This window comes from Chinchilla lanigera, unplaced genomic scaffold, assembly GCF_000276665.1.
Source record: "Chinchilla lanigera isolate Chin_1 unplaced genomic scaffold, ChiLan1.0 scaffold00056, whole genome shotgun sequence".
Taxonomy (NCBI): Eukaryota; Metazoa; Chordata; class Mammalia; order Rodentia; family Chinchillidae; genus Chinchilla; species Chinchilla lanigera.
This window is the reverse complement of record NW_004955457.1, coordinates 2,291,543-2,313,433: the sequence shown is the minus strand read 5'-3', so window position 1 is coordinate 2,313,433 and position 21,891 is coordinate 2,291,543. Positions and strand designations below refer to the sequence as shown.

At 34.8% G+C, this 21,891-nt stretch overlaps 1 protein-coding gene across 5 annotated transcripts in view; it reads left to right on the top strand.

The window, feature by feature from the left end:
- The window catches only part of Spag16 (sperm associated antigen 16), a 948,741-nt gene that overhangs the window by 179,253 nt on the left and 747,597 nt on the right, over positions 1–21,891 (top strand). For all 5 annotated transcript variants that reach the window (XM_005396922.2, XM_013520779.1, XM_005396924.2 and 2 more), the window contains one exon: positions 9,794–9,921. In XM_005396922.2, the coding sequence (XP_005396979.1) occupies positions 9,794–9,921 (128 nt within the window). The remainder of the gene's footprint in view (positions 1–9,793; positions 9,922–21,891) is intronic.

Here is a 21,891-nt window from a genome sequence, read left to right as displayed (position 1 = left end):
TCCCTACATTGGGATTTTTTGTTATCTTTCAGTCAATTGCTTACATTAATATGTTTTAAAGTAAACTTTAAAAAGTTATAACCATTTGTCACAGTAATGAACTGACTTGATTTAAAATCGTTGGCAAAATTTGTCCCTATATATTTAATAGCTGTTCATAAGAAATAATCAGATGCTGCATGAATGACCCCTGACCTTCCGAATTCTGCTTCAATTTTGCTTAGCATCTGTTTAGGCTCTAGGGTATTATGGGAATCACGAGGATGGCTTCCAAAGAAATAGAAAGATAAGCAACCCAGCTGTGTGCTCTTTGTGCCAGGACCAGGAACTCTGCCAGCTGGCTGCCCTCTACAGTGTGCCTGGTGAAGAGAAAGTCATTGGGTATTTCTTGCCTTTCCAGAAGGGAAATTTTATCTAAGGGGACATAAATGAATCAAGTCATTATTTCCATTTCTCAGGAAAGGTCTATTCATGGAAAGGGCATTGATCTGATTCTTTGTAGATAAGTTTATTGTGGATGCCATGGTGGTGATTTTTGTAAGTGAAGTGGGCATCAGAACATTATTGAAATGTGTACTTTGAGGATCACATGCAGTAATAGGATATCTTGACTTGGCAGTGAGAACAGAGTACAAAACCAGATTAGACTTCTTAGTATGCGTGGTCTTGTCTGTTCCAGTTTGAAATTTTGGTGATTGAACAAAAAACATAACTCAGATATCTGAAAACATTTCTTTCACACTCTACATGGCTGTCATGAGTCAGCAAAGGGGCTCTGCTCCTCCGGAGCACTTGGGAACACAGGTTGGTAAAGGAGGGCTTGATATATGCTTTCAAAGTCTGAGAGGAAAGAAGAAAAGACTGACAAAACATGCTGATGCTTCAAGCTTGCTCCCAGCAGTACCTTGTGGTGCTTGTGCTCACATGTCCCTGGTCAGGAAGTAAATCACTGCTCACACCACACCTGGGTTGCAGAGGGTAGATCATCAGCATTCGTGAATAGTCCTCATACTGCTAAAATTTCCAGGGCCAAATTGATCTCAACTGATGCAAATGTCAGTGCCATTTACTAGGTTTTGACAGTAGTTAGATCATGAGCTTATTCTTATCTAGGGGGAAAGACATTTATAAAACTGAATGTTACCCTGATTCTTTTAATTCATATGTTTATTTTTATTAGCTAATATAATTAGAATTCATGTATAATTATGTTCTCAGATAATTATGAGCCATCGCTGGAACATGCACTTTGAAATACTCCCCCATACAGATTTGATAAAATGTGAGAAAAAGGCTGACTCTGATTAGAGTGCAGAACTGTGCCTCAAGAACTTGATTGTTATTAAAAGTGCTAAAGACCTTTTTGCTACAATGAAGATAATGTTAAATGGACAAATTGATAAGTTAGGGACTTTGCATATCTTCCTTCTAAAGCATACACATATTAAATACCATGCTTTTCCAAATGTTAAAGATAATCTTAATTCCTAATAAAAAATTTTTAAAATGCAGAAATGAACATAAATAAAAGGCATGCAGAGTTACTATTAACATCCTGACATACAGGCAGGTGCTGCTTGATGACAGACACAATCTGAGAGACACATACTCAGGCAATTTTGTCCTTGTGAGTATGTTACAGAGTGCACCGATGCAAACCGAGGAAATAAATCAATTGCTCTATATGGACTCTTGGTGCAGTCAAGACATTTGGTAAACTGAAATGTTTGTGACTGCTGTTTTATGTTTTATATGGAACACTGTTTTATAGTAAAAATTTTTATAAGTAGAAGCAAACCACTCTGAAAAGATAGCATAGTATAGCAAATACATAAACCACTAACAGTCATTTTTTTATCATTTTCAAGTACTATGTAGTGTAACTGTACCTGCTATACTTTTAGACAATTGGCAACATGGTAGGTTTTTTAGCATTATTATTATTTTTTACCATCATTATCACAAGCACCTGAGTAATATGTTTCACTACAACACTGTGATGCCTACCATATCACTTAGGTGACAGAAGATATGAGCCCCTCTTATGAGACTACTGTTGTATATTCAGTGTGCTATTGACTCTTACATCATTATGTGGTATATTATGTGTACTTTCTTTTTCCACACATGTATATTTAAATAAATCGTACATCTCTCCTCTGTATTATGTGGATATTTTTCTAAGCCTGAAAATATTCTTCATGACTATAATTAATAGCTAAATTGCATTCCATCTCTTCATGTATGATATTCTCTAATATAATTAAGTAGTTATTTAATTTATGCTATTTAGGTGTTTCTAGTATTTATTTATTATAAGTAATGGTCAATAAATGACTTAGCTCATTGGCTGAGAATTTTTTAGAATACAGTTTTAGATAGGGATCTACTGATAGGAAGTATTTGGTCATTTTAAATATGCTTGATGCGTATTACCAAATTCTTTTTAGAACATTTGTTTCAGTTTATATTACTTCCAGTGGTGCAAGGGAGCACCTATTGAAACATACATCAATTTTCTCATTGCAGAAATAGCTTAACAATTTGCAAATGAAAAATTTTTCATTTGTTATTTTAATTTATATTTATTTACTAGTGAGACTTACTCTTTTCAATGTTTGTTGACCATTTTATAGATGACTTATTTATCTATATTCCCTGGACCTTTTTTCTTGTAAAATGTTTACTTTTTAATGATTGATTTAAAAATATTTTAACCATTTCATTAATGGCACCAATAAGCAGTATTCTAGAAATAAAAAATGGGATGCACTTGTGGAGTTTCTAAGTGATAGCTTATGATTGTGCATTTAATTTGTGTTAGTCTTTTTTTCTACAGCCTTGTTTGATATGGGCTGAAGAATGGCTCAGTGATAGCTTCAAAATAAACTGAAACAAATATATGTTAGTTTTATAGAGTAGTCATATGGAATAATACAGTCTATAGAGTATAAAATTTCAAGAGTAATTAGATACTTTAGGAGTATTAAATCAAATATGCTTAAATATATTTGGGAAAACAGCATTTTTTTTTTGTTTTGTTTTTTTGCAAGTGTAATCTTTTCCCCTGCAATCTAAGGCCACAATAATGCAGAGAAACATAAAGGTCAAGAAACGGGACAGTAAGTACTGAATAAGCAAACAAGACTTTCCTTGGGTCACTCTTGTTTTCCTACTTAGATTGTGAATGTCAATTAGCTCAATCAAGTCTAGCTAATAATGTTAGCTGTCAGTCATGTCTAGGTAGTAATGTGTGAAGTTTGTCAGCAGGTGATGGACCACTTGAGTGATGAATGAAACAGTAAGAGTACAGAAGCCTGAAAAAAAATCAATTTCTGGTAAATTTTTCACATGGGAAATTAAGGCAGGAAAGGAAAATCCACATAAAAATTATGTAAGTGGGGTGTTTAGTTTTTAGAAGTATCAAATCTTTTAATTTTGAATTTTAAAAAATAACAAATAGCCAATGAATCATCATCATAAGCTCTCAAATTCACATTGAAAAAAATTTTTGTGATATAGTACTCATATTGAACCCACCCTGAGCTATATCACCAGCCACTGAAAACAAGTTTTTATTTTGGAACAGGTTTCACTGTCACTAAGTTGCCCCAGCTGGGGCTGAACTTGAAGTCCTCCTGCCTCAACCTTCCAGTGTGCTGTGATCTCTATCATCTATTAATATAATCATATTACACGTGTTTAACAGTGTCTCTTCTGTTCTAATAATTTTATTACTTATTTGTTAACCTTAATACTGTCTACATATTTCTAATCTAGCTTTTTTCAATGATGTTGTTTTTCATTTATGTTGTTGTCTTAGAGAAGGACTGTGACTCTTTGGAGTGGAAAAAACGTTCTCTACTCATATTTGTAACTAATATAGTGCCTCTCAAATTCTGGCTCAAAATTATTTGGGATTAATTCCCATTAATAATAGTTCAAAGGAATGTGAAGAGAAAAATGGAAAATCAGATCATAGCTTGAATACCAGGTGTAAGAGTAACCTGGGTGCCCAAGAGACTCATCTGGAGGAAGTCCAAATAGATAGCCTGGTTTGTCCATAGGGATAGATACTGGGGATGCTTAACTGGTATATTACTGAAATTGATAGAAGGTACCATTTTAGTCATTTTCTTATATCTGCAACCTGAAGGAGAGTTAATTTGGACTCATTGGTTTTAGAGGTCTCAGTCCATGGTCAGTCAGTGTCAAGGCAGAAAGGGCACAGTGGAGGGGCTCACTGTGGAGGAAGCTGCTCAACCTTATGGAGGCCAGGAAGCAGAGACAGAAGGGAGGAGCTGGCGAGGGGTCTGTATCCTGACAGTCCTGTACCTAGTGACCCGCCTCTTCTAGCTAGGCCCCACTTCCAAGTGTCACGATCAGCTATAGCACTCCTGAGGCCCAGTCACCTTCCAAAAGCCTCACCACTGGGCACAAGAGAAATTAGATGATCATTTTGATCTAACCCATAACATTCTACCCCTGACCTTGAAAGATTCATGCATATCTTTTTATAGAAAATGCATTTAGTCTTTCTAATTGATACCAAAGCCTATCAGTTCTTAAAAGTCCAAAGTCCCCCCTGAGTTTCAAGGCAAACTCTTAGCTGTTAGCCCCTGTAAAAAATATGAAGGAAAGTTAAGCACTGCCAACATACAACAGCAGAGAGTAAACATTCCCATTCCAAAAGAAAAGAATAGGGGCATAGAAAGGAATGGGACCAAAGCTAGACCAAAATCAGTAGGTAAAACATTAAACCTTGCAGCTCCAAGTCCAGCACCCTGGGCAAGTAGTGCCATGATGTGAACTCCAAAGAGCTTGGTCAGCACCAACCCTATGGCATTTCTGATTGTAGCTCTTATGGTCTCTCTTGGGTGGCTTTGCTCAGTGCCTGTGACTTTCTTCAGATGTGCCATGTTCCTGGCTTTCCCAGTGTACTATACTCTCCACTTTTCATTTCACTCACATGGCTTCATGTACTGCCAGTGCAAAGGTAAACTGCCTTGTCTCCCAAGCCTTCTTCAAAATCTGGTGGAAATGTTCCTGATCCTGTAACTCTTGCATTCTGCATGCCTGTAAAACCACTACCATGTGGAGGACATAAAGATCTGCCACCAATTCAAACAGTAGCTGAGTGCTCTTGGATCATGGCTTCAGAGGCCTTTCAGTGTCTGGATGATTGAGCATTGTGAAAAGAATGGTAGGGAACCTATTCTTTAGGCAACATTCTCCAGCAGATTGCCCTGGGACTTTCTTTGAAGCAAAGAAAGTCTTTGAAATGAGTTTACCTTTGCCCCTTTCCACCCTTAAACCAAAGAAGGGTAGGGTCTTGCTTATTCCTGACATGCCCTTGAGGCATCTTTCGTGTTGTTCTGATGCAAAGCACTTGGCTTCTTTATGGTAATCATTTTAGGAACCGTGATCTCCTTTGTTCCAATCTATAGGCACTTTTCTTTTGGCAAAGCTGCCACCTTTAAATGGGCTTTTTGCTTAAAATGCTTATAGTGAATATGGCCAAAAGCGACCAGCATTACCCATTCTACTACCCAAATGTTAGTCTGCCTTGATGTTTGCACCACCAGGTTAATTAGTCTACTGCCCTTAACCAGTTAACAGTTACCCAGAGTTTCACTCAGGCAGAGCATTTGTTTATGTACTCACTTTCTCAAGCATCACTCAGGCAGGTGTCATTTCAACCAGTCAATTCTTGTATTGAATAAATTTGATATAATTGTTATTTTTATATTTCTTGTTATATTATCTTATAAAAATTAATTTAAAAATATGCAATTTTTGGTCATCCTGTATTTAAATAATTGGACTGGTGTATTAGTCAGTGCTTACTAGTGAGATGTAGAAAAGTGCAAGACATCTGTCTATGTGCTGGAGACCCACAGCAGTGTCCCATACGTGTCCATATCAAGAGGCAGAAGGATCTGCAATGGGAGATGAAAGGATCTGCACTGGAACGGCTCAAGGGCCAGTGATTGAAGCTGAAGTGTCTGTGACAAAAGGCTGAAGGATCTGAGCAAGAAGGCTGAGGGATCTGCACTGGAAGCAAGGAGACAACATCCAAGGTGAAGACGAGGATTGAAGCTCCCCAAAGAAAGAAAGCAGCCAAAGCTCCTTTGAAGAAAAATCACTGTAACTCCTCTGAAGAAAGCAGCTACAGGAATATCAGCTGAAATCCTTCCCTCCCATTCTCCTTTTATACAGTTCTGACAACAAGCTTCCTTAGGTGGGTCTTCTGCACACAGAACCATGATGGCTCAATTCAGCTGGGCCTTCCCCACTCAAGTTGACAATTAGTCAGTTAACCACCATAAATGGTAAGTGGTTAATCTCAGTCTTTAGCAAAGTCTCAGGACATGAACAAAATGTAGACAAATTTTCTGCCAGAGAATAATGCACATGGTAGAGAGTCCAACTGCCAATGGAGTCCTTGTTTTCAATTGAAACCTTCTGAGCCTGTCCTTTACTGTATGCACTTCTGTCAGCAATTCTCTGAACTCTGACCAGATTCTCCCATCAAGCTTAGCTTACAGCCTTCTGGAGCTTCCACAATTAACATCTCCAAGTCTTTCTAAATTCTACCTGTGAGCCAGATCCAAAGTGTTCTAAACCACCTGGTCAGGTAGTCCTAGCAATGACCCTACTCTCAGTACCAAAATTTGTTTTTGTCACCTTCATTACTGAGACACAATACCTGGCACAGACAACTTAATGAAGAGGTTTATTTTGGCTCATTGTTTTTAAAGGATTCATTCCTAAGCCAGCTCCAAGGCAGAAATAGCATAGTGGAGGGCATTCCATGGAGGTAAGCTGATCACATCATGGAGGTAAGGATGTGAAGATAGAAGGAGTAAAAGAGGAAGATAAAGCCTTTTAGGTCATGCCTCCTGACTCTTCTGATCAGACGTACCTCCTAATATAATCAGATGTAGTCCACCTATGGTTTAATTCCTTTGCAAAAGCCCTGCCTTGGAGCACATGAGAGTTTTGGAAGTCATTCTCAATCAAAACCATAACAGTACACATCTGGCTCAACATCCTTTTAACCACTTACCAATCCAATTATTCAAATACAGATACACACTGCCTGAGTAATGCTTGAGGTAAACTATTAAGTGGTTAATATAACCAACAACAAATGGTTAATACAAACAGCAAGTCTATATTTAATTGTAAATGGGCAGTGAGGTGAGAACTGTTATCATTGGTACTGGGACAGCTGTAGATACCCAGATAGATAGAGAAGGTAACAGAATATGAGACTGGGATTGTCAGAAGTACAGCAATAGCATACTAAAACCAAGACTGTTTAATCAGTATCTCAAGAGAGTATTAAACCTATAATTTGATAGAAAATTACAGTAAAAACTAGAGTATGAAATAATACTAACCAGTTGAAATTAACATGTGCTATTAATTACATGAATAGTAAAACTAGCAAAAGAAATAGCTAATGTTTATTAAGATCTTACTAAGCACCAAGCATGTGATGAGTACTTTACAGCGATTATCTCACTCACTTCTCGCAGCAGCCTATGAAACAGATACATTTTCCAATATTCTTCTCAGTCACAGAAATAAGAGTTAGGGCCTAGGTGGTTAACTTTTATTAAATATCTTACTTTATTACTTTGATCTAATGATATAACAATATTTATTAAAAGGTAAAGGTAATAAGTTGAGGTGCTAGGATATTTCCATATAGTTCAAAAATTATGTATAACTGGGTTTTGATCCACTGGTATATTTTCCATCATAATTATTTGCCCTCTCATCTTCAACCCAAGCAACATAATTAAAATTAAATATTTCCATAACAGTAGAAAAATGGTCAAAGGACATAAATATGTAATTCAGAAAAAATGGAAAGAAAAGGGAAATATAAAGAAGTTTAACCTACTCAAATTATTTAAGAAACATAAATGAAATGGGGGTTTGTATATGAATTGCCAATAATATTTTCATAGAATTTCACCTAATAGGTGTAATATAATTTACATGTGTATTATTTTTACTATCCTTGTTCTCTTGGTGTAATGCAAGATCCACAAGGAAAGGAATTGTATCTGTTTTGCTTAGGGACATATTATAAGAATGGAAACCAGTGTCTATCAGGAAGTAGAGATTCAATAGTAAATACTGGTCAAAAGAAATAATTGTGCAATGAATGGATGATTTTAAATTGTCTCTGTGTGTGTGTGTGTGTGTGTACCATTAGCGATGTGGTGAATTCATCAATTTACACTGGCAGGAGTGCAAACTGGTACAGTGTTTCTGAAGCGCAATCTGTGAAGTTATCATGTTTCCATCAAATATTTATTTTATTTGAATTATTTATTTACTCTTGTAGAACTACACTTTAAGGAAATAATCAGTCAGGGCAAGTTTACAGACAGAAAACTCTAAATGCTGTATTCTAGTATTGATATCCATAAGAGACACAAAAATAGCAGGCTGTTGCATAAAAGATGGCATTTATCATTCTTACAAAACAGACCAAATGATATAAAGATGAAGTAATATAATGTTAAATGAAGACTAGTGAGTGGACAATGCAGCATGGTGCCAACTGTGTAAAAATTAAGAGAGAAAGAAGAAATGAAGTAACTATACCAAAGTGTTAATATTGATTATATCTGAGAGATGAGACTAAGATTGATTCTAATTTTCTTTGCAGTATCATGAAATACACATTTCTGTGTGAATATATACTAGCTTGTTGTTCAGAAAAATGTCTCATTTATGAAGTTAGCTTTACCATTTTCCAATTCTGAAAGTATAGGAAAGAATATACTAGAATACTACCTCCACAAGAGCAAGACTCATTCATCTGCTTGGTTAGTGGAAGAGTTCTTATGTCCAGAATATCGTTTGAGATAAAATGCACTTACAAATATTTTCTATTACATGAATGAATGTTTCCCTCTCTAACATTAATTTTAGAGTTTAACAAAGGAAATAGATTACTTTCTTTAAAAAAATACTATTATGCAGTTTATCTATTATTAATAGTGTGTGTCTATTCATAGCAGGTCTTCTTTTATCTGGAGATATTCTTTTTATATGGACATAGAATGGTCTTTGGAGTTTCCTCAGTGGGAAAGAAGTGACCAATGAATACAAGATTTTGGTGCTAGTATAGATGATTTCTTTCTTTTTCTATAGGTGAAACTTTATCTTTAGTAAATGTCTATAAATTAATGTTTCTTGGATTTAAAGAAGAAACCTTTAATAATTAAACAATAAGCAAGTGTTATTGTTTTTTTTCTTTTTTCCAGTACTGGGAATTGACCCTTGGGCCTCACACCTGTGAGGCAAGCACCTTGCCACTGAGCTACAGCCCCAGCCCATCAAGGGTTCATTTGTTACTCAGTGGCATTATTTTTAGTCCTGTAAGTTACAGAAGACAAAGGGATATAATAATTATCACAGACTGATTACTGATGTTATTCTGAGGTTGAAAGCTTATTGAGAAATGACATTTGTCCAAACATACAAGACACTGCTATCCTGTGCTTCACATCACAAAAGAAATATTTCAGTAATTTTTAACATGTAGCACGCAGTTTATAAGTAAAATTGATTGTATAAGTAGAAATGTGCCTTAAATTTTATCTTTTTTACATATTTTTTTCTAAGCTAAATTAGAACATGAAGGGCTTATGGTAAGAGTATAGGAAAATGTAATAATGTGCGTAATTCAGTATTAAATAAGACAAACTATCAGTGCCTGCAGTTATTTGAATAACACAGAATTCTTACTTTATGTTTTCTCTAGGATTCAGAATTTCCAAAAGAGATGCAATCAAATCTAAATTTGGATTTAAATAAAGAAAATCTTTGTCCACCGAAATTTGACTACAGACTGAGTAACATTTTCAGACTGCACGAACTTCCAGTGAGCTGGTAGGATTCTTGATGTTTTACTAATTCTTTTGAGATTTTATTGTCACATCTAAATTGTAGAGACCTTATAGTAATTCATGTTAAAGATGCATTCTTCTTAGCCTGTTCCCAAATTATTACTCAAACAGAAAAAGAACCATCTTTTAGCTTCTGCAAAAGTTTTAAAATTAATTGGTTTAGGCACTTGGTGGCAGTGCAGACTAAGTACATTATCATGTACTTTCATTGTGGATTTAGAGTTCTGGCTTAAATAATGCACAGATCATTTTAGATGGAGTTCTAGAACTATTTTAAAGATGGGACCTCAGCAACTATGCATTTTACTTGTTCATTTTACTTACATATTTTATCAATGTATGCTTTCTCCATTAATATCCTGTCTCTTTTTTTAAGAAGATCATAATTTCATAAACTGTAATTACACTGGCTTAAAGGCAAAATTTATTGCTTGATGTTTATACAATATACTTTTAAAAAATCTGCATATTTATATGATGAAAAATGTATAAATCTTTTTAAATTTATAATACTACTGTTCAGATTTTTAAAGAAAATATTCTTGTAGGGGAATGTGCATGTATAAATCCTACAGTACAATACCATGACACATTACAGTTTAAGCAAATGGTCAGCTTTCGTTGATGACCATAGAAATGTCATTAGATTACACTTAAGTAACATTGTTTTCTTGTATTTGGTCTTATAATCCAAAGTGTGCATGTAGTTTGTCTTAAAACAACCTGTGATTGTACAAAAATTTGCAGCAAACATCTTGTAATTGCTCCTGTTATACTTAGAGATGGTCAATGCCTTGGAATAGATATTAGCAAGCTTTAATACCTTAAATTTTATCTGTGGTAAGTATTTTTTTTCACTTGTGAAGTTTCCTCTGCTTTTGATGACCTTATATGTGTAATCTTCTTCTTAAACATTATTTGTTTTATTTCCTGGTAACAAGAATGCTGCCCGTGACGTATGCCTTAAGAATATAACTGCTATGATCTTAGCTTTTGTGATAAAAATCAATAGATTAATGAATCAAAATGGTGTGTAAATACATTAAAGGAACCATAAACATGCTACATGATGTCTTCTTCTTCTGTTTTCACTTAAAACAGGTACATATGAATTTGTATGTCAGTCATAATAAAAGTTTATGACTTTTTCTTTAAGTGTCTATTGGCTGGAATTCTACATCATATTGCTTGCATAAATTGTGCCAGTAATGCATCATCTACAGTTTCAATCTGTGATTTCCTTAATTTTAAATAAGAACTTTAGGCATGAAGAAGATACTCTCCACACCTATCAAAATGTTAATTTAATTTTCATTGACAGCAATTCTGTTTATTGTACTTACATTTCAGCACCTTAATTAATAATAAATTAAATTACAGTAGCAAACACAACTCCTTTGTAAAGAAATTTAGTAACAGACTGCTTTGACTCTTTGTAATCATGGGGCTTGGATGGTGGGAATAGCTGCTGGCGACTTGAACATGACTGAGTGCTCTAAGCAGAGGGATGCGGGGGCACAGCTTGTGCATCTAATGGAGAGAATGGGAAGAGATGGGCAATCCCGTGATTAAATGGAGGTCCAGGGAAAAGCTTTTCTTAAATGAAAATATAGGGGAGAGAAAGAGGGAAACATCTAGCTCTTACTCAAAGACAAAAATATGGATTTTAGCTTAATGTATTTCCAGCCTTTGGAAACACAGATGTCCTAGTAACTACTGCTACAACCCAGGGAATAATTTCTCTGTCATAATCTTCACTAGTTTGTCCACTAGGAGAGAAGAGTCTAGCATTATGTGTTAGACAGCAGAAAAATGAGTCAGTAGTAGAAAGAATAATCACTAGTGTTTTATGGTAACATACCTCAAAGAAAGTTGAAGTTGTGATTTTGGGGGAAACTCATTTATCTGGGCCTTTTTTCACCAGTCTACTTCATTTCCAGTTTGTTTCAGTTTCTGTTTCCTTATTGACATTTGTTCTTTGCCTGATGTTTGTGTTTCTCCCACCCACTTCATGTTTTTCTTCACATTCTATACAATCAATCCTTAGTATAAAATTAAATTTAAAATTTTAAGTTTCATCATTTGCATAATCTTTATTAATTTTAAAACCAGATTAATGACCACCCAGTACACATGTACAGTACAGTAAAGTGTTTTGGGGCTTAATAATTCTTTCATAAACTGTTTATTGGCTCAATTTTTTTATTATTCAATCTTGCAGCGCTGGAGATTGCACACCCCCAACTGCCCAGAAAGGTTCTAAAATGGTCCTGGATTTCTTTACTTTTGTTTATCTGTCAATTACCATAGGTGGAAAGAAAGTTCTTGACTATGGTATATAGGTTTTGTAACTTCAAACATATAACAATAATAGTAATTCAATGATAACAGAAAGAATATAAGCAATAACAGTGATTTACTAAGCACCTATGAATGCCAAGGTTCATCTGCTTTGAGCATACCATCCATGACCTTCATATTTCAGTAACACAGACATTATTCCTTCTTTTCCCTCTTTCTTTTTTCACATATACACAGGAGGCTTATAAACCTTGAGAATCACAGAGACAATTTGTGTCAAATTTGTTTAACTCAAAAGCAGTAAATAAACTATGTATTATTATTATTTTTTAAATTGAGAAAATAATCTCTGTTTTTACAGTTGGGCATACAATTTACCAGTAAGATACAATGCTATGACCTATGATTGAGGGTGAAAGCCTTTTTTATTCTGTTAATAAGCATGGCCTAAGATAATTGCTATAAATTTAAATATTAAAATAATTAATTAGATTGTGTTTAAGTGCAGAATTTACTAATTATTTGTTCTGTCTCTGGAAAACAGATTTATCAAACTGTAGTTTTTACTGTGTTTTTCTAACAAGGTCATAATAAAATAAATGCATATTAAAATCAAGATAATATAAAAATTCTTAATGTATTACTAATTTGCATTTTTATAGAGTGTAATTTCATAGGTCAGGGAACCAGAAGGATTTTAAATTAGATTAGTTAAGAGAATTTTTAAACTCTGACTTAGGTAGATATCCTTCCACTACTTTTACAAGATGGCTCCTGTCAGCCTAGAAAATGTCCTTCAGTAACTCCCATTCGTTTAACCAAAATTCCTTTTTTGTTCAGAGAGCTTCTCACCAAACTATGGTTTTTGCTCATGCTCTGCTCATTTTCACTAAAAGTGAATTGAAGTGCTCACTATCTTTCGGCTACCCTGTGCTCTTCTCATTCTCCCAATGGCATTCTGGAGTTCTTGCTGCCCACTGGACGGACCGGATCTAGAGCACATCTTCAGTGACCTGCTACTCTGAGGTCAGGTTTCTGGCTGCTGGATTGCCCCTGGGCTTCACCCACAGCTTTGTCTTTTCACTACTTGCTCAGGGGGACTTTTCCATCCTTTGCTTTAAATATTCTCCATACAGTGACATCTCTATCCCAACATGTGAGCTGGAATACCTAATAGGCTACTTCAAACTATGATGTCCAAGGAAAAACTTACTGTTCTCTGGGAAAATCTGGTGTGCTCTTGAACTTCCTCATATTTGCAAGGCAACGCCTTTGGTAAACTTACACAGTTTACCAATAAAACCTGGGAGTCATTTTGATTTCTCATGCTCTCACAATTCAATTTCCATTATACTAGTAAGTCCAGTATGTCTTTTCTCTATCTGTATTGTTTACCCTTTTGCAAAGGTCTATGTATTTACCTCATAATAGTTTACTTGCTTCATAGCAGCTAAACTGATGTTTTAAAAATGTAAAGCAGATTGTGGGCTTTTTTCCTTTAAGTATAACAATATCTACTCTTTATTTTAAAATAAAATGCAAACTTCCTGTGTGGCCTAACAGGCTCTGCAAGATGAGCTCCTGTCTGCTGTGCTGGCTACTTGCTCTCCCATTGTCTCTCGCCCAGTTCTTTCAGCCACCCCAGTCTTCTCACTAACCTGCACATGTGCCATGTTTATTCTTGCTCATACGTCTTCACACTAGGTCTTCTCTGTCTTAGCAGTGTCAATTTTCTAATTTTTGCATGTCTGGCTCATTCTTATCTCTCCTAGCAGAATTGTCACCTCCTCAGAGAGGCAATTTCCTCAAAATGTAACTAATATTTTATTCCTCACTCCTGCAGTCACCTTTCTTCCTTCATTCTAGATTCTTTCTTCCATGGCTCATAGTAAGCATGCAGAGGTGTATATTTTAAAGTTCTTTATGAAAAAGAAGAACATGTTTTCCTAGTTTCTGTGTGGCAGAATAATAGTACTGTTCCTGTTCTCTGAACCCATTGGAAGAGTCCCTTCCCCAGCCTCCTGAAGTGAATTTAGCTTGTGACTAAACTGAGCAGAGATATTACCTACACTTCCAGGCCTAGCCTCTAAGACCCAGAAGGACTTTAGGGTCCCTTTAGTTGGAATCAAGGGACTTTGAAAGCACTGACCCATATGATGAAAGTAGCATGGACCCTTGAGTCATCTTTGCTTGGAAAACTCTCCAGGCTTTATTAAGCTTTTATATCCCAGACTGATGCTTTACATTCCTGTGGAGTTGCATGAGGTAGGCTATATAAAAAAAAAAAAAAAATCTTTCAAAAGAAAGATGGGACTTTCACATTCACTCATTCTTTAAACAGAAATTTCTTGAGTAATATTCAGGCACTGTTCTGAGCAATTAACTAACTAGAGAAAAATCTATTTCAAAGAGCTTACATTTATTGGGGGCAATAATGAACACACACACACACACACACACACACACACACACACACACACGGCATCGTTATTGCATTTGATGGCCATACGTTCTGTAGAGAAACATAAAGAAAGACAGAGGGACACTGAGTACAGAGTAGCTACAGAATTAAAGAGCGTGGCCTGGACTTTTCTGAGAGCGTGCATGTACTGAACACCTGAGGTACGTGAGGAAGCAGGATATGCAAAGAGGAAAGAAAATGAGGGACAGAGCGAACAGCAAATGCAGAGCCCTCGAAGCGAGAGCACAGCTGTGTGTGCTGCCTGAAGTCCTTAGGTCCATGTGGTAGTGTTCCATGACTTTCCACCAAAACACGCACTGGCCATCAAATGGCTAAGTAGCTTTTAGGATTAAAAAATGGGCAGTAACATAGCTCCATAAGAGCTTAATTGTTTTGTTTGTGAATTGCATATATTTTCACAATATTATAACTGATATTTTTAAATGTGAAATTTGAAATTAAATATCTTTTAAATAATTACAGTTATTTATCGGTATTTTAAAATGTGTATTTATAATAAGCTAAAATTCTTTTGCAATTTTTATAATGTTTACATCTACCCAAAACAAACCAGCAACATATTAGAGCACAGTATACATTTAAATTTTCAGTTATTAAAGACAGTTTACAGTTTCTTGAAACTTCAAGAAAATTCTACCTGGAAGGATAATTACATGTAGTTAAAAATACTTGTAATCATTATTTATAAGTAGTATAGAGAAAAATTTAAAATGTTTACTGTAATGTAAAGATCTGCTCTATCTGTTTTATGATTTACTATCAAAGTACTAAAGTATTCATATTCAGCTAGCTTCCATTAAATAATGATACAGTAATATTTATGCCATTAACTTTAAGAAGGAAGATGTGCATGAATTTACAATAAATGTAAGCATTAATTTTAAGGAGCTATTTATTTTTTAGGGTGTGTTCTATGAATAAATATATCATCTAATTATTAGATTAGATCTTTCACTTATTTTGGATTATGTTTAGTGTCCTTGCATGTATCTTTCTTCATCATTAAATTTGTTTAGACATGGTTTCTTTGAGCAGCTCTCATTTTCCAGAAGGTGTTCTGATTTTTTTTTTTTTTTTTTTTTGGTCAACCTGCAGCATACATTATAGAAAGACTTTTACATTGGTCACAGATGATGCGTAAAGCATTTTCAATTCCAGTGTTTCATAGACTCAGTGAGAGACCGACAGTTGCCCTTCTGGGGCTATAATCATTTTTCATTCTCTTTTAATTATCTAGGTCCATAGTAATAACCACAGTGACCTACAAGAAGGCATCAATGGACATATTATAATTATATATAGCAATTATGTGTAGTGCCAACAGTGCATAAAAATCCCACCTATTAACTAAGGTTGGTAAGAAATGAAACTATGCTTGTCTCCCTTAGGACATAGTTTCAGTTTTTGAAAAAACTAGACGTTTAGTTTTTGCATAAAAGTTTTTTCTGGAGCATATTTTTATGATAAGGCAGGTCTATTTTCATAGAAGGACAGTGCATTAATAATATTCTAGTAAATTATAGAAAACACCTCTCATTTCAACATCTTCTTTCATTATACACTGGTATTTCCTACTGCCTACTGTGTAACACGAAGGGAAATGCAAATACAAGGCAAAAGTTAATTTTTTATAGTGAAGAATGATAGGAAGTTTGATTAGGACAAGGAACAATATACCTCTAGTTCTCTTTAACCAATTAGCATTTCAAATTACATTATATTCACCCCTATACACATCATCCTGCTTAAATAATTAAAGGTCACAAGACAAGGGAAAATATCAGTAATCGGTAGTTCCAGCAATTTTTGCCTTTACTTGATGGATGGAGTCCCTCACTTAGACTTGCCAAGACATTATCTTTCATCCATTTTTAAAGACAATGTATATAGATGAGCTTCCGCTTGTTTTCCCCTTGCCATTCACAGTTATATGATGAATGGGTTGTAAACATCAGTGCTCGTGCTGGTAGGTCTAAATCTTACACCAATTTTGGAAATTTCTTATTTTGCCATGACTAGAGTGATAATGTCATGTTGGTTTTATATCATTAATTTTTTCACATTAATAGTGTTTTTATAATTTAATAGAAAGTAATAAAACTTTTATTAGACATAAACTCAACATACATAACAATATTTATGCACTGAATTCAACTTTAATTTAAAACTGTTGACATTATCCCAAGGCAATAACCGTTAATTCAGAGTACCTCATAAAGTAGGACGTTTAAACTTGTGTGTCTGTAAGCACCTTTAGTAGTTCTCTCCACTGTTTCCTTCCTGTCCACCTTCACCTTCTTTTTCTCATTTTAGTGTCATTATCATCCATAAGATAACCTAAAATAACCTGTGAATCTTCCAGGCATCATCCTTCCTTGTACTTATCACATGCAATAGATCATTTCAGTCTGTGGATCCCGTATATCCAAAATTCATTTTTCCTTTACTTCTTTCACAGTCTATCATCTGTCATTTAAGCTCCTCAACAGCTTTCTACTGCTTAGGACTTTTCAACTGATGCATATGTAAAAAGAAAAATTTGGCATTCCAGGTACCATTAACTTATGAATATTATGTATACAAGGCATAGAATGATAAAATGCAGTTAAAATCTCCTTTATTCAGCCAAATCACCAATTAGGAGGAAGGGTACTGATTTGGTCAGAGCCAAGGATGTGATGGAATCACATTCCTAAAACTTGGAGCTTTATGTAAGAAAATAGTAAGTGGTTTTGAAATGAGAATAGCTAAATATACAACTTCATTCAGTAGTTGTATAAATTGCTACCATTTGAGAGAGACAGGTTTATTTATGTGTATCATTATGTCATTATGTTAGTATGATCTAGAAATCCAGTTATTGATTATGGGCCAATGAAAAATGGATAGAGCAGGAGTGATATTATTTATGCCTTTTCATGGGATTGAAGGAAACAGGGCAAAAGGAATCCGGTTGTGACACCTGATATTAGAGATTAGTTTATAATTACCTGGGTTATACCTTATAATTACCTGGGGTATATTTTCCTTAGAAAAAGGTAACATATGCCCAAGCAAATATTTTGTTATCTTACTTCCCAAACAACTGCAGCTTCTAATCACATCAGAGCAATATCAGGATGGGCGGTGTATGTAAAATACATCTGTGTCAAGGGTAACAAAGCACATGGTTTATGATGCAGACTAGGCTTTTCCTATACAAACACATGGGTAACTCTGGGAGAGAGGGAGAGGTATTTTCACGGAGGAAAAATCAGCTGTTCATTTCTGATCTCAATCGGAAGCTCTCCAAGGTAACTTATATCAGTAACAATTCTTGAAGATGCTGCTGAGAAGCTTTGAAACTTTCATGTCATTATGTAATTAATGATTTCTTAAAGAGCTGAATTAATTTCAAAAATTGGACCTTTTATTCCAGGACCCATACTTAAGAATTTATTTTCTATTGGTTTACTTGAAAGTCATTTAGTTAAAATTATAAACTTTGAAATAGTAAGCTCAATAAAAATGCAGTGTATGAATAGCTTATTAGTTTCTCCTTAGAGATAAGCTAACATGTTTCTCTTAAGTTTTGGATCATACTACTAAAATGAGTATAATGAACATTTATTGAGAAGTTGAAACAATTACAATGTTGAAGTTTTGTCGCATACAGTGACATTCAATTCTAATGATAAGCTCTTTAGTGTGGTACTATTATTTGCCCATTTTGCTGGTGAAGAGTCTGAGATTTTAGAATGCTTATTACCTTATTCTTGATTTATTTGCTTCATGGTTTTTCTAATTATTGTGATTTAAAATGATTAAAGCATAGAGGTTTAGTGAGACAAGATATATTAGTGGCTAAGGTGAAAAATGCTGGTTAGAGCTGGACGTTCTATATACTAATTCTGTGACCTTAGGCTCATTATTTAAACTACTTATCTCTTTTTTTTTTAATGTGAGCCCTGGGACTTTAAGCAACGTATTTAACTTTTATCTCTTCACCTATAAAACCAGTATTATACCTAGCCCAAGGAGCCATTAGGATGTGTAAATAAATTGCCTTAGTGTTTATAGATGCCTGTTTAATAATAAATAACTTTAAGGTCTAAGTTGAACAGCTAAATTATATTGCTTTTATGGGAAATCACTAAAGGTTAAAAAATTAATATTTTTGAGGAGTATTTAGTACTTCAAGATGACACTATCTTATACAGTATTTGGAAGTTTTTGGGGATTGCCTAGTCATGTTAAATTTAAAATGGATTATTTACCTCAGTGGACTTAAATGGAGAAATGTCATGATTTCACTTTAACCTAGAGGAATAAAACAATCCATTTACATTCTACATTGTCAAAATGCATTTAAAAAAAAGGTGAAATGCACAGTTAGTAAGTAAAATACAATAAAATGGCTTAATTAGCTAAAATGAAAAATATATCAAAACTTACAATGACAGTATATTATTTGTAATATGTTATTAAGCTATAACTGCCTGTTTGCTGGAGAAGATCATAATTTTGATGATTTTAGCAGTCACTCATTAAAAAAAGACCACCACCTTAACATTCCCACCTTTAGAATCTCAGAAAAGCGGACATTAGGTGGGAATGCCAGCTTTTTCCTTAAATCATAGCTTGCTTCTTGGCAAAGCATCTGCTGCCCTTAGAAGCAGCTTCCTAGAGCTGGCATCCCTGGTTCCTGAAATCTGTCTCAGTTGAGCCTGACTGCATTACTGTGTTTTGAAGGATGCTCATAGAGTGCCTGTTGCCATAGCAAAAGAGCGAAAACTCTTGTACAAGGCTCATATGACCTTCCCTTATTTGGTTCTTACTAACCTCTCCAAATCTGTATACCTGTCCACTATGCTCTCATTGTTTCAACAGCCAGACCTTTTCACAACTCAGGGCCTTGGCACCAAAAAATAATATTACTTTTTACAATTGTGTAGATTCAGCTGTGTGATTCTGCTGTGTCTGACTGAGCTGTGATCACTTCAGGATGGTCACTTGCTCGCCAGTGCAGCTTGTGCATGTAAAGTTCATGAAACTTATTGACAGGTTTTGACGCTGATTTTTTCAGAAGGGAAAGGCTCTTTGGGTCCCTTCTCTGTGTTCACAATACTTCACTATCTTGTGTTCATGACGCTTTCTTTTAAGCTCTTCATTGCATTTATTAAAAATGTCCTTTGCCATATTACGTCACAATGCACTGAAGAGTGTCAGTTGAAAAGACCACATTGCAGTGAAGTAAAGCAGCCACCACCTTGCTTCTCTCCACTCTTCATCCTTCAGGTCTGAGCCAGCCCACAATGTCGCAGGAATATCTAAGAGGAAATTGACTTTTCCTGTGTGGAGAAATCTTTGTGGAAAGGCTGGGGTCCCATCTGTGGGAACCATAAGGAGCAATGAAGAGGAAGCTGGGGGACAAAGTCTTCCCACTTACTTAGAGGGAATTGTTCCTCGCTCAGCACTACCCTAAAGAAAAAGTCATCCTCAAACAAGGATGGCTTTGAGATGAGCAGTACAGGGAAATTGGTAAATGACAGTGAAATGGTAAAATACAGAAACTTGAGTTTAAAACTAAGTACACTAAATGTTGTAATGTGAATATTAGATATATTTAAATTTTAGTCAGGGACAAACATTAAGAAATAAATAGGGAGCTATTAAAATAAAATAAATGAATAGGTTAAAAACCTGAAAGGAGACGCATGCCATCAACTGAGAAATTGAAATAAAAAGGTTAAAATGCTTTTTCATCGTAAAGATGAAGACAATTAGAGGTGTTTTCATTATATGGCTAATAAATAAAAATATATGTTAGGAAAGATGAAGAATGTCAGAGAGAAATAGTGGCTGAAGATAAAAGATACAGTGAACCAACTGAAGTTTGAAAACCAAATCAAAGTAATTGAAAATACTAAAATAATGGTAGGCTGCTGGACAACAAAATTGTACATTCTAGAAAGATCTAACAAAGAAAACAAGTAGAATAATGGTCAGCAATGTAAAAACTAAGCTATAGGCCAGTGAGGCGAACTGGCCCTTTAGGCGTGCTTTAGATGCAGCTGTGCAAAGCGTTCACCAATTTCAGGCTGGCCGTGTGTTCCTCCTATCAGTGTAACACAGATTTCCTGTGTAAGCAAAAACTTCCAACCTCTGTGGGATCATCCATGGCAACGCACTCCTTGCCTTACAGCCTCTGCCTCTCGGACTTACTTCATAGCTCAGACAAACACTTATTTCAGTTCAACAACGAGCACTTAAGCACTGGCATATATTCAAAATATCATTTGTATTATTGACATTTCAGTATTCATTATCATTTAAAGCAGCAAATGTTTTGTATAAACATAAGTAGATCTTTCTACTTGACAACTGTGACCTTTAGTTTCACCTGTATTGTGCAGATTATATATAATTGAGATTTAAAGACTGTGTTGTAGGAATGGATAAGGAGTATCAATGTCAAATGTATGAAATCTAATCTAATAGCTACCATTAAAATGAGATTTATATTTTCTTTACATATTTAGGGTTTTAAAGGTTTATTTCTTATCATATTTTAAATTATTTGGAGAGATTGAGCAAATTTCTACAATACAATTCCTAACCATGAAAATGCAGTTAGGTCTATGATGCTTGTGTTTGGACTGAACATGTACAGACATTTTTCTTCTGCTTATTCCCTAAACAATATAGTGTAGCAACAGTTTCCATAGCATTTTCACTGTACTGGATGTTATAAGCAATCTAGAAATGATTTAAACAGAGGATGTGCATAAGTTAAATGCAAATATTGCACTATTTTGTATAAGGAATTTGATCATCCGTGTAAAGGATCCTAGACTCATTCCCCCTGCAGATTTTGAGTACTGATAAATTACCATGTCTGTGTAGCATTACTTGATAAGACTTACTCTACCATACAGATGTACTCTTTAATCCTTTCTTATTTTTGAAAGATTGCATAATTTTAATGCTGGTATTGATAATATTGGTTTATCAGCAGTATAGTAAAATATACAGTATTTTTTACTTAGTTAAGGCTAAGGGCTTGATAATGACAGCTTTAAATACAAGAGAAATTGGCATTACTTAATTACATGAAGCTTTTGTTGACTGTAAATTTTCAGGAAACAATTAAGTGCATTTTTTTTTTTTTTTTTTTTTTTTTTTTTTTCT